The following is a 12,780-nucleotide window of genomic DNA, read 5'->3' on the forward strand; positions in this document are numbered from 1 at the left end:
AATTGTATAGGGGGAGGAGGGATGGGAACCCCAGGATGGATGGGTGTAGGCAGAATCATAATATCTCCAACAAGGGAGTTAGCTGACCAAATATCTCCACCGGTGAATCATGAATGACCACTGATAAAAAATTAAGCAGGACATCTGAGTCAAGCTTAGTCCCATGTGCTTGTGTGTTATGGCTTACATCAATCTGCCATTACTATTTTTGCCTATCTTCTTCTGATCAACAAAATTAATAAATTATTTACATGATGGTACTCATTTTTACGAAGCAAACGAATTTAATTCGAAATTATAATGATTAAGTTATTTTCAAAATAGTGTAAATTTAGCTGAGATAAAGCCTAATTTTCTTGTGTGTGCACCACTGCATGGTTGTTTTTGGAAAACTGAAATCTGCCTTTTTGCGGAGTTATTACCTGCATGTACTAACCGATGCAAGTGGGAAGAAAAAAAATATTTTATTTTGTTAGGTTTTGAAAACGGATTGTCTGCCCTCCTAGGTGTTGTGCCCTTCCATGCCTTCTTATTTTGTGCGGTCACGGTTAAGTCACGTCAATATTTTATATTAATTTTTAATGAAATAATAAGACAAAAAATAATAAAAATATAAAATATTAACGTGGCTTAACCGTGATCGCACAAAATAGAAGAACATGGAAAGGACAACACAGGGCAGACATTCCTTCTCCTTTGAAAACCCCTTGTTGTGTCCCATCAACTCACACACATCAGCCTCATTTTTGTTTTTTTTCAAAACCGGTTCTCTCTTCTCCCTCTACCCACTCAACTTCTTCCCTCATGATTTGCAGAACTCTCTTCTAAAACTCTCGTTCTCTCTCGACATTCTCTCTTTAGCACTGAGAGAGAATATTTCGGCAAACCAATATCGAAAACTATAGCGAAATCCCTTTATAATTAATAACCATTGCTTATTTATACGTTAGGCTAGGGCAATGTGCCCATTCTTTGGGCTTGAGTTGAAGTAGAACAGTAGCAAATTCCTACAAATATTGAATGCAGTAAGAAACAGACACATACATATAAACTCAACCTAAGCATATAACAACTCAGTTTCTAATGGCATATTTGGTTTCAAATTTAACAAATTGAGGCAGAAAAAAAAGAGATACACCCTTAAGTGTTGGTGGTGAGATTGCATTTTTATTTGATGTAGTTCTTACTGCATTGGATATTTGTAGGAATTCACTACTGTTCTACTTCAACTCGAGCCCAAAGAATGGGCACATTGCCCTAGCCTACCGTATAATCAAGCAATGCTTATTAATTATAAAGGAATTTCACTTAGTTTTCGATGTTGTTTTGCCGAAATATTTACCGTATAATTGCTTTAATTATCTTCTGTAACTTTTCAAGCCACCTTGATTGCAATCCCAATCCGGTAAATGCGCAATGTTTAGTGAGTTGTATTTAATAATCATTAAAAAATATATATATAACTGCTCATGCACATTGCATGCTCAAAGGATACACATGTCCTGCACACTAAATGCTCAATACATGCACATGATATGCACACTACATACTGAAACATGCACATGGCAAGACAAACACCGATCTGCTAAGTACTAAAATTACGATAACATTTAACCGAATAAACCACAAACTGTACAAAACTTAAAACAAAACCGAATTGCAAAAGTTAACCAAATAAATGCAGTCAAATAAATGTTGTCCAACTTTGGTTCGGACAATTACCAAACGATAAGCTCAAGACCAAATCTGTTTCCATACAAATCAACTAATGCAATAGCAACTACTGATAGTTGTAAGAGTAAAAATATGGCACGAAAGGACTCATGCCGGCACATCCTTGTCCTGGTATCATATTCCATAGGCCTGATTAAACTTGGCTATCTAACTCCTTCAGTCTTCCGCCACTTCATCCTCAAATTCAAGAGTTCGCTGTATACATAGCTGTCAAAACATTAAAAACGCCAACAAATGAGCAGGATTTGAAGGCCATGAGAATGGATATCAAATGACAACTACAGTGAAGATTTAAAAGCATCCGTTGGTTGATTGCTCAATGCCCTGTACCTCTCCTTGTCCTTGTAGTACATTGTACATATATACAGTCGCGAGAGAGAGAGAGAGAGGTGATTGAGTGATGATTCGATCAAAGGTGAGAGATGGTAGCTGGTACTGGTGCTTCTGCTTTCTTAGAGAGAGAGAGAACCTAACACGTTCAGTCTTGGACTTGTTGACATAGATCAACCCTAGACTAGTATTACTAGTAACTACTATGAGAGGGCTTGCTCCATGTGTGGTCATTTCTACATAGAGACCCATCAACTCAACTCAATTCTTAAACAAAAAATGGATGTACAATTTAAGTCCAATTAAAAAGATAGTCATGACACATGGGAAATTTAACAGCTATCCATGGATATTTTCTGTTTGGCTAGTGAAGTGGGTTGGGAACCAAGCAAGCTTCCACTGGTTTAATGAGTGACTTCTTGAATTTGAATATAATATTGCATTTCAATTGAATCTAAAATTACATCATCTCAAACACATGTACTTAGTCAGGTTCAAACCACACAAGAACGTGAGGCATTTTTTCTTTCAAGATTGTCTTGGTGCTAAAACTAAAAGGGTTTGGTAGGGCATCAATGCAGTTGGGTCATGCATGCAGCAAAATCAAGTTATTGATCTTTCAATTCATAAACAGGCCCTTCAGTTTATGTGCCACACAAAAGTTGTACAGCATACAAACTCATACAATTCGATTTTTTTCCAATCATCATCTCTCTTTCTCTTTGCTGCTTTTAAAGTACCTAAAAATTAATATGAAATAACACCATGCATGCTATAGACTCATAAAAAAGGGATGGAAGAAGGAGAAAGGAAAGGATTTTTGGAAGGTAGCGAGTAAAAAACCCAACAACTTGAAGAAGAGGGTTATCCACCAACCACCCCTTACCAATTATTTATACTTATGATGTGTTATCCACGCTCTTTGTTAATTTATGTCATTTGATATTCTTTAATTTATTTAATTCGACAACCGCAAATTGAGATGAGCGATTCATCAATGTATTTATTTTTAGTATTTAAATGTAGGTAATTAACATTTAGGCCGTTCATAGTGCACCATAAATTTAAGATAAATAGAAAGCTATGCCTACAGGTTGCTCTGAGTTCGCAGGTTACTTCATGTGCATCTGCTAGCTCACATTAGATGCAATTAGGCATGCACTTGCTCCAAGTACACTGCCATGTCTGTTCCTTTTTCTCAAATTGTTCAACTTCTTTGTTTCTTTTGATTGAGAGGATCAAATTCACTTTACGAGATCAAGAGGGCGTGGCAGACTGAGCATTTGCACTCCATCTATGATCCTACCTGCTGTGTAATATCCTACGATTTCATATGATATCTCACACTTGCACCTCTCTTTTTCTTAAGGGCACATTTTATCATCCATAATAAGCCTTTTTCCTTAAATCCAAATATGTTATATAGCTTCTTCTTTGGTGTTCCAATTGGAGAAAAACTAGGATTCAATTAAGGTGATATTTCAAAAAAAATAGTATTGTTATACTAAAAAGTTAAAATACATGAAAGTGTATACTTTTGCTTACTATACCATTATTTTAAGAGGCAATGTATATAAGTAAACTTCTTTCCTGCCAATTTGGCAATGGTCATGGTAATCTCCTTAGTTAAATAATATGTAGAAAATGTTTAACTGGAATGCTCATTCATTAACCCAACGTATAAGTAGTTTCAAGTGTAAAATAATGTTCAGAATACAAATAATATCACAATTCTCCAAAATACATCAACTAATATTAACATGTCAACAAAAGTCTATGATTTCGCCTCATATGACATTTTCGTAAATTCATACTTCGAATTATAAAAACCGTGAAATTTTGAGACGGGTTGTTACTTGTTACATCAAGAATAGAGGAGAAAATAACGGTGAGTATGAAATTAAGAACATATATTAAAGGCATATATCATTGGTTTCGTCTCAAACATTTCGTCCACAGGAGGCAGCGTCTGTACAAAACGCACAGCGAGGTGAGTGAATCATTTCGTCGAACACCTTGCGTGCAAATATTCAGAGTCAAATTAAGAACATATACTAAAGGCATATATCATTGGTTTCGTGTGTGAGAGAGTGACAGAGAATGAGAAAGTGAAAGAGGAGAGAGGAAATAGGTCATACTAGATTAGGCTTGTAGAGATTGTGGACGACGGAGGCCCCTGCGAGAAGAGAAGCCACAACGACGACGGAGGACCAAGCCAGAGATGGAGTGCCCGTTGGCGGCCTCCCTCCCCCAAATTCCCGATTCATCCCTAACCTAACACAACACAATCGGCGGCGGCGCCTCAATTGAGATTCCGGCGCCTTTTTTTTTCTCTCGCTCTCTTTTTGTTTTTTATGTAATTCCCGCCCGCGGTTTTTTTTTTTTTTTCCCTAGCACGCGCGACGTGTTCTCTTAATGGGCTTCAAGCGAACTTCATTTTCCTTGGTGTAATTAGGGCCTTTTAATTTTTTGTTTGTATGGCCCACGTAACAAAAAGAAGAAATTCTTTTGTTGGTTTACTTTCTTCTCCACTTCCGGATTATAATCGAACGGTAGGTGATCATAATTTTCTTGGATCATAGGGCATGGGAGAAAGAGACTGATATTGGAGAAAAATTAGATAACTAGATTAATTGGTGACCTAGAAATAGACAATTTTGAACTTTCAATTATCAAGAAACCTTGCAGAATCATTAAAAAAAAAAAAGATAGATGGAGAACGTTTAAATGAGAAGGTTACTCGCCTTTTTGAAATTGAAAAGGAATCTGTTTTTTTACTAGCATCCCAATTTAATTTTATGCTTACACAACTAGCTCCAAAGGTGTAGTGCAACATTTTCGAAATTTCATATAACTTTTCACCCGCATATTCTAATTCATGATTTCTTAAGTGTTTACCAATACACAAAATAAAGAAATATATGAGTTTTACATGACAATTTGTAATTCAATACATGAAAACCCATGATTTAGATTCATTAGGGGCCACTTGATCTCATACACGTTCATTTTTTCTCTTATTTTCGAATTCCCCGATATGTAGACACGCATAACTCATTATATTATCGAACCCACTTAGTTTTGTGTATCTAAAAAGAACAAAAACATCTATAAGCACAACAGAAGAATGTCAAGAAACAAGAGGAGCAATAAAGAATGAAACCATGTCGGAACAGGTTGATTTAATCAATTAGCATAAGCGAACCCAATTTATAGAGGGTTCAATAAATCTCTCTCATTACACAAGCACAGCCCACAGGCTCATTTCTTCCACACAGATTAAAAAATATTATACAAGAAATTAGCATTGTTTGGTGCATATGCATCTACGGCGGAAGCCACGGCATTGTCCTCCACTGGAGCCCTCTAATTTGCAGGTGTCTACGCAGTTGTTTGTGAAGAAGCACACTCCCTTGAACTTGCTACTCGGATGAGAATCGCACTTCTTTTTCTCAGCTGCTCCCTTGCTAGTCATGCCACTCCTTCCCTCAGCGGCCATTGGCCCCATCTCTGTCAAATTCAAACTCATTAAAACGACATCAATCTTTAGTTTAAGATCATATTAAATAAGAAAGGAGATAAGTTCGAGATTGTTTATGGAAGGCTAAAAGTACATTCTAACAATAAAATACGCTTCTAATTATGTTTGATAGAAAAATTTATAAAATATTTTGAGTCGTGAAAATGGAAGTACTTCATTTTCAATAAAAAATTGTACATATTTAAAATAAAACGCAAAAGCGTGTATTAGCACAATTGCTTCTTTCATACCAGTAGTGATCAAAAGCAAGATGAGAACGAAAGCAGCTGAAACAAAACGCATTGAGGGCTCCATCTTTGATCTGTGCGCACGTGTATATGTGAGTGTGTGCTTGTGTATGAAATAAAGAGCAAATTTTGCTAATGCAAAGAACTATAACCATGCATGGCTTATATAGGGAAAGAAGATCCATCTCCGAAAACGAAGCTTAGCTCCATAGCCAAAATAAGCAGTTGAAAAATTCCAACTTAAAGAGGCACCACAAACCAACTTCCTATTTTTGTGAACTAACTTTCAGCTTCATAATTTAGGTTACTGTAACCTACGTACATTTTTGCATTTGGGTGGTGTTATTCACACATTTTTACCTCTCACATTTTTCTCTCAATTTTTAGTTTTCGGATCGAATGTCATGAAGAAAGATTAATAGACAAAAATTAATAAATATGTAACATAGATAAAAAGGGACGTGTGAATAACACTACATTTTTCATGTACATATGACCTTTTTAACAAAAAGAAAACTAATGAAAAGGGTTTGAAAACTTTGAGTTTTAATGATAAGGACAAAATAAAGGGTAAAGTGAATAGTACCATGATTGACTTTTTAGTGTAAAAATGTGGTTTTTCGTTAAAGTGAACAGTATCGGGTGATTTTCGTTAAAGTTCCCTTTAACAAAACCATAATATAGTACACTTCCCCTTGATCAATTTCATTCTTTCTTTCTTGGTCCCCATTAATGAAAGGTACACCAAAAAAATAAAGACCTATATAAAAAGGTTAATGCGAGTGCTGTATATATGATTTAATTTCCATCTACAAATTCCATTCCACTTTTTTGGTTACATATACATAACACCATTTTAACAAGCTTATAACAGTTAAGATTTCAAACTTAGGGTTAGAAACTTGGAATGATATTATTAATAAATATAATTTCTTAAAAATGCATACTATAGCAATAGCATACAGAAGTGGGAGAAAATATGAAAGTGTTTTTAAAAAATATGTGGAATAGTCTTTTAAAATATGACTGAAAGGTCAAGGGTTCGAGTCGTGGAAGTAGTCTCTTTGCAAAGCAAGGATAAGATTGTGTACGATAAACTTTCTCGTCCCTCCGACCCTCGCAAATCAGATGTCTTATTGGCTTAAGGTCACCCTTTTTCGTCATTTAAAATAAGAAAGTGTTTTAAAATGTTAACAAGAAAATATTATCTTAAAGAACTATTTCTTCTAAAATAAAATTAAAAATAGGGAACTTTAACGAAAAACTCCCGGTTCACTTTAACGAAAAACCACATTTTTACACTAACTATGAAGTCTTTCAAGTCATTTTTCATTAGTTTTCCTATAAAAATATTAAGTATTTCCTTAAAAGATGCTTAAGCAACTCCGAACCCTTTTCATAATATTTTCTGGCGCATCAATCTCCCCTTGTCCTACATATTATTACTGGTTGAAGAGTCGAAAGAACTTAATACAACCGAAGGTTTGAACAAAAAGTTCCATCTGACACCGACAATGTGACTTAACAATCTTTGTGATACAAACTAAAGTAATGTGTTGAATTCACACTTAGTGGATTTCTTTTTCAACAATTCCTTGTCAAAACAGAGAAAATTAAGTTTCGCTATTAGCATTCCACAATAATTATCTTGCACTCTTCCTTGATTAAAAGTCAATAATCGAAAGAGGAGTTTGTGATGATGTCTGGAATATTAATAACAACCCCAGAGAAAAGGATAGGAGATAATAGGTGATTAAAAATATGTAAGGTATTGTGAAAACACTGCACAAGACATAAGAATAATGATCCATGCATGATCATTCAATTTATTAGCAAAAGTGAATACAGGATCATATCAATTGATCTCATTACACAAGTATGATCCATATGCAGTTTACATTTCTTTTAACAAATCAATTAGCACTTTTTGGTGCACATGCATCTACGGCGGAAGCCCTTGCATTTGCCTCCATCGAATTTCTCTCTTGCGCAGGTGTTTGCACAGTTGTTAGACGAAAAGCACATCCCCTTGAACTTGCCGCTCGCAGCCTCACAGGTTCTTTTCTCAACTTCCTTGCTTGATTTGGACTTTGCCTCAACACCCATTGGCCCCATCTCTATCAAATCCAATTTCATCAAGTATAAAGATCATTTTTTTATTTGTTGTTGAATAAGATGTTTTATTCAAAACACCATAAGAAATTAATTAATAAAAAGAGATATAATTACCGGTAGTGGCCAAAAGCAGGACAAGAACGAAGGCAGCAGAAACAAGGCGCATTGAATGCTCCATTTTTATTTGTGTGTATGTGAATGTGTGCTTGATTTATGTGTTTGTGTATGACTTATTATATAGGGATCGAGGGCAGATTAAAAAGGATTATTCTCCGTAACAAGAGGTAGCTCCATACTCAAAATAAAAAGTTGAAATTTTCAGCTTAAGAAGCACCATAAACCAAATTCCTATTTTTGATGACTAGGTTCTCCACCCTACATTTTTCCGTGCATATTATGGTTTCTTCTTCAAGCACACTTAACTTTTACTTTTAAACGAATTTTTGGATTTTAGGCACATTTGACTTATTATTCACATTTTTATATGTAAATGAAGCGACAAATATCTCACTTAAAAGGACCATATAACAAAACGATTGTTTTTACACAATTTTTAGTATGTCTATACCAAATTAACATAAATTATAGATCATGATTTCAACATTAGGTGTAGAGGAAGATTAAGTTGCTTTAGCTAATTTGGCTAAGCCTAATAAAATGAATCTTAAAGCAGAACCCTTGAGAAAATGATGATTAATTGCATTTCAAACGTAGGGCATTAGAAATACTTAAATTCATTGACAAATATAGAAGTTACATAGTACGACATTATGAAATAACTCACGACGGTAGTACTTAACTTAACAAACAAGAACATTAAGAACCATAACAGGGATAGGATGTTAACAACCCAACTGTGAATTGGGCCATTAACTTATTCTAGCTAGTTCCACACTCGTACCAAAGTACCTACGTCCATGCACCCACTGATAATTAAGTGATGAGTGATCAGCTCATCACTAGCTTAATTAATTAGATAATTAACAATGTTTAGTGCAAAAGCATCTACGGCGTAAGCCACGGCAATTGCCCCCGGGGAAGCCCTCAGTTTGGCAAACAGCAGCACAGTTACTTTTACTCACGCAGCTTCCTTTGAAACGGTTACTCTGAGACTCGCAGGTCCTACCCTCAGCAACCATCGTCCCTTTAAACAATTATTCCAAACAATAAATAGTTAATATGCATGGTTAAAATCGTAATAATATATATTAGCGACGAAGTTATTAACAAGATCGAGGGAAAAGAAATATTACCGGTGGCCACCAAAAGTAGCAGGAAGACGAAGACGGTTGGAAATAAACGCATCGAACGCTCCATCTTATATAATTTATATGTATCTATAATCGGAACCTAGCAGCACCTTATATAGACTGGAGATTGAGGAGATGGGAAAAGATCCTTTCCGGATCCAGACTCTTGAAATTTAATTCAACAATTACAAACAGGAAGTTCTCTAAAAATTATAATCATTATAACCGTTGGATCAAATTTAAAAATTTCGTATCTTCGAACCCTTTTCCATAGAAGATAAGATATGTGCATGTGCTAAGCAATATTATATTATTACTGATGTGATTGGACCATGCCGTTCACAAATAAACGACGATAAAGAAAGAGGGAAATAATAGCAGCCATGCATATTTCTGTGCTCAAATGAATGAGTGAGTCAGTACTTGCAGCAGTGACATGTCTTTCTCAATGCTTTTTCTCGGAAAGAGATTCTCTTCTTTGGACTTGGATCCTCTCCTGAGCTAATGGAGATGATCCTCCTGACCACTAATTATGAACCGTTAGATTTTTATCCAACGGCTATAAATAGGGAGGTCCTTTTAAAGTTATAATAATTATAACCGTTGGATAAAAATCTAACGGCCCATGATTAGTGGTCAGGAGGATCCTCTCCATTAGCTCAGGAGGAGAGGATCCAAATCCCTCTTCTTTCCCAGCAAAATTACACAATTAATTTATTCAAATTTTTAAAATTTAATCTAACAATTAAAATTATTATAATTTAAAAAAAAAATTTCTGTTTATAATCATTTGATCAAATTTTAAGAATCCAAATTAAATGATTGTGTTGCTATAGTAGGAGAGAGCCGGAGGGGATCTCTTATTACAAACAATTGTCTCGAAAGTAATTTCTGACCAAAGGCCATAATTAAAATAGGCGTGCAAAATTAAAAAAATGAGCCAATGTAGCAACCATTGTCATAAAGTTATGCAAACCCTAAATTATTTCAAAAAAATCTTAGTGAAATATTCTCAATACTATTCATTTTTAATGAAAATTAACTTCTTTTCTAACCTCATCTCTTAGAGACGTGGCAGGCCAATGACCTTTGCCTCATTCTTATATAATAAGGTCAAACTAATGTCCTCATTTTGCATAAGAGAAATTTTTCAGTGTGTCAATAACAATATTCGGTACATTATGTTTCAAATTTTTTTTTTAGATATCCAATCAGTTGTATTATTTTACTTGGTGTAATAAACTGTGATTCTGGTACAGAAAGATCTTTCTAGATAGAGCACCATATCCATATCTCAGTTAAAAAGACCGAGAAACTCATCTTTTATTGCACTGCAAACGGTAGGGTATTACAAAGACGTTGTTCTGAAATATGGAAGTTACATAAAATGAACATATCCATAAGAGATTACAAAGTAACTCACGCGGTGATAGTTTTACTTAATAAACAAGAACAAAAGAACAATTAATGATAACCCAACTGTGAAAGATTGGGTTTGTAATTTATTCTAGTAGCACACAAACATACACGTACGTAGGTATCCATGCACGGAATGATAATTAAACGATTATTTAATCGTAATACCCCCACATGTCACACATATATATCATACATGTATGATTAATGATGATCATCTCATCATTAATTAATAGCTAATTAACAATGTTTGGTGCAGAAGCATCTGCGGCGAAAGCCACGACAATTGCCTCCAGGGAAGCCCTCAGTCTGGCAAACAGATGCACAGTTGGTTTTACTCAGGCAGGTTCCCTTGAACTTGCGGCTCTGAGACTCACAGGTCCTACCCTCCGCAAGCAGTGGTCCCATCATCCCTGCCAATTATGGTTATTAAACAGTCCGAAATTAATATGTTAACAAGAGGCAATTTAGCTGGAGAAGAATATGCATATATTTAGGTTACCTGTAGCCACCAAAAGAAGAACAAAGACGAAGGCAGTCGAAAACAAACGCATTGAACGCTCCATCTTTCTATATATGAATTTGTATGCGAGAGGGAAGAGAGAGACCTGCAGTGAGATCGATGTGAAGATTAGTCACCTTGCAAGCCCTGTTATATAGAGTTGTTGTGGAGCTGCCAGATTGGTGCTGTGCCATTATGAACTATCGATAAAATTAAAAGTTACTAATTAAAAAATCTAAAAAATCTAAAAAGGACAATCAAGATTATCTAATTATATCCATGTGAATGAATCATTCCGAGTCAGGGAGCACTAGTGTTGAAAGTTGAAAACAGTGATATCATATGAGAAATGTTCAGTGGTTGAAAAATGGAACTTTCCGTGAATACTTGGTATATCGTGTTTTTGATACATTATTTTATATATTGATATGACGTTAAATTTTGAGATGTTAAAATATCTATAAAAAAATCTCTTTTTTTTTTTTTTTAAAGAAAGACCCCTTAACATAGTAGGCAGATTCTCTGCCTTTCCACTTTTCATGCCTTTTATTTTATGTGGTCAATGTTAAGTTATATCGACATTTTATATTATTATTTTATTTTATCTTATTCTATCTATAAAAAAAATATAAAATATTAACGTGACTTAATCATGAACACACAAAACAAAAAGGTACATAAGGGCACGAAAAGTGGAAGGGCAGAGAATCTGCCTCCCTTAACATGGATCAGGATTCTCTCCTGAGCTAAGGATGAGGATCCTCCTCATCAAGGGATGTGGGCCGTTGGATGAAAATCCAACGGCTACAATTATTATAACTTTAAAAGAATTTCTTGTTTATAGCTGTTAGATTTTCATCTAACAACCCACACTTATTGACGAGAAGATCCTCATCCTTAGCTCAGGAGAGGATCCTGGTCCCCTTAACATATCAAATTTCTGCTCTCTGTCCAATATCATGTCGGCAATCCATGCTCCATTGAGCTGTCAAACGTCTTCTTTTCTTCGCCACTTCAGTGGCAGTGATGACTTTACTTCACTCGTGAATATCCTGCGCCACGTTGTATGTCGCCTCGTTCGGTCTCGATGATTTGAACAAAATAGACAACCTTCTAAGTTCCATGAATATTATTGAAGTTAGAAGAGAATAACCTTTCTTTTGAGTGGAGTGTTTTTTTTTTCTTTTTTGGACAAACTCTCTCTTCTAATCCTATTATTTTAAGAATAACTGGAATACATGAGTTTTTTTTTCTGAGTAATCTATCTTTTATCTCAAAGTTGATTACAATTTTTTAATTTCTTCTTTCAACATATTTTAAAGTGTTTCATTCATTCTAATTTATGATTTTTTTTTCATTTCTTCCTTCAACATAATTTGAAGATAGTGTTTCATTCATCTCAATCCATGATTTGTTTTCATTTCTTTCTTCAACATACTTTAAAAATAGCATTTCATTCCTGTTCATAAATTTGATATTAAATGTGAAGAATAAGTAAATGTATCTTTAACGTTTTAATCTCAATCTTTGATGGGTGACTCATCATGAACATATGTGGTCAAATTATTTATGGGTAATCCCAACTATTTATAAAGGGGGCACGTGGAGTGACATTGTTGACACTTAACAGTCACACTAGGAATATCCCAACACATCAAAATATAG

At 34.8% G+C, this 12,780-nt stretch overlaps 4 protein-coding genes and 1 long non-coding RNA gene across 5 annotated transcripts; all 5 read right to left on the minus strand.

The window, feature by feature from the left end:
- Nucleotides 1-3,732: 3,732 nt before the first annotated feature.
- LOC126608120 (uncharacterized) lies at nucleotides 3,733-4,693 on the minus strand. Its single transcript, XR_007617753.1, has 2 exons — nucleotides 4,203-4,693; nucleotides 3,733-4,079 (listed from the first exon to the last, which is right to left on the minus strand). It is a non-coding gene; the product is annotated as an uncharacterized LOC126608120 (long non-coding RNA).
- A 521-nt stretch (nucleotides 4,694-5,214) lies between these two features.
- On the minus strand, nucleotides 5,215-5,990 carry LOC126608121 (defensin Ec-AMP-D1-like). Its single transcript, XM_050275907.1, has 2 exons — nucleotides 5,836-5,990; nucleotides 5,215-5,574 (listed from the first exon to the last, which is right to left on the minus strand). The coding sequence occupies exons 1-2, from the start codon at nucleotides 5,897-5,899 to the stop codon at nucleotides 5,366-5,368; spliced, it is 273 nt and encodes a 90-aa protein (XP_050131864.1). The 5' UTR covers nucleotides 5,900-5,990; the 3' UTR covers nucleotides 5,215-5,365.
- Nucleotides 5,991-7,626: 1,636 nt separating this feature from the next.
- LOC126608122 (defensin-like protein 1) lies at nucleotides 7,627-8,279 on the minus strand. The gene is made up of 2 exons (XM_050275908.1): nucleotides 8,062-8,279; nucleotides 7,627-7,949 (listed from the first exon to the last, which is right to left on the minus strand). The coding sequence occupies exons 1-2, from the start codon at nucleotides 8,123-8,125 to the stop codon at nucleotides 7,750-7,752; spliced, it is 264 nt and encodes an 87-aa protein (XP_050131865.1). The 5' UTR covers nucleotides 8,126-8,279; the 3' UTR covers nucleotides 7,627-7,749.
- A 386-nt stretch (nucleotides 8,280-8,665) lies between these two features.
- LOC126608124 (defensin Ec-AMP-D2-like) lies at nucleotides 8,666-9,368 on the minus strand. Its single transcript, XM_050275910.1, has 2 exons — nucleotides 9,201-9,368; nucleotides 8,666-9,091 (listed from the first exon to the last, which is right to left on the minus strand). Exons 1-2 carry the CDS (start codon nucleotides 9,262-9,264, stop codon nucleotides 8,928-8,930), a joined length of 228 nt encoding a protein of 75 aa, XP_050131867.1. The 5' UTR covers nucleotides 9,265-9,368; the 3' UTR covers nucleotides 8,666-8,927.
- A 1,127-nt stretch (nucleotides 9,369-10,495) lies between these two features.
- Nucleotides 10,496-11,468, minus strand: LOC126607525 (defensin Ec-AMP-D2-like). The gene is made up of 2 exons (XM_050275147.1): nucleotides 11,116-11,468; nucleotides 10,496-11,026 (listed from the first exon to the last, which is right to left on the minus strand). Exons 1-2 carry the CDS (start codon nucleotides 11,177-11,179, stop codon nucleotides 10,854-10,856), a joined length of 237 nt encoding a protein of 78 aa, XP_050131104.1. The 5' UTR covers nucleotides 11,180-11,468; the 3' UTR covers nucleotides 10,496-10,853.
- Between the last annotated feature and the right edge of the window lie 1,312 nt (nucleotides 11,469-12,780).

The sequence above is a fragment of the Malus sylvestris genome, chromosome 16 (assembly GCF_916048215.2).
Source record: "Malus sylvestris chromosome 16, drMalSylv7.2, whole genome shotgun sequence".
Taxonomy (NCBI): domain Eukaryota; kingdom Viridiplantae; phylum Streptophyta; class Magnoliopsida; order Rosales; family Rosaceae; genus Malus; species Malus sylvestris.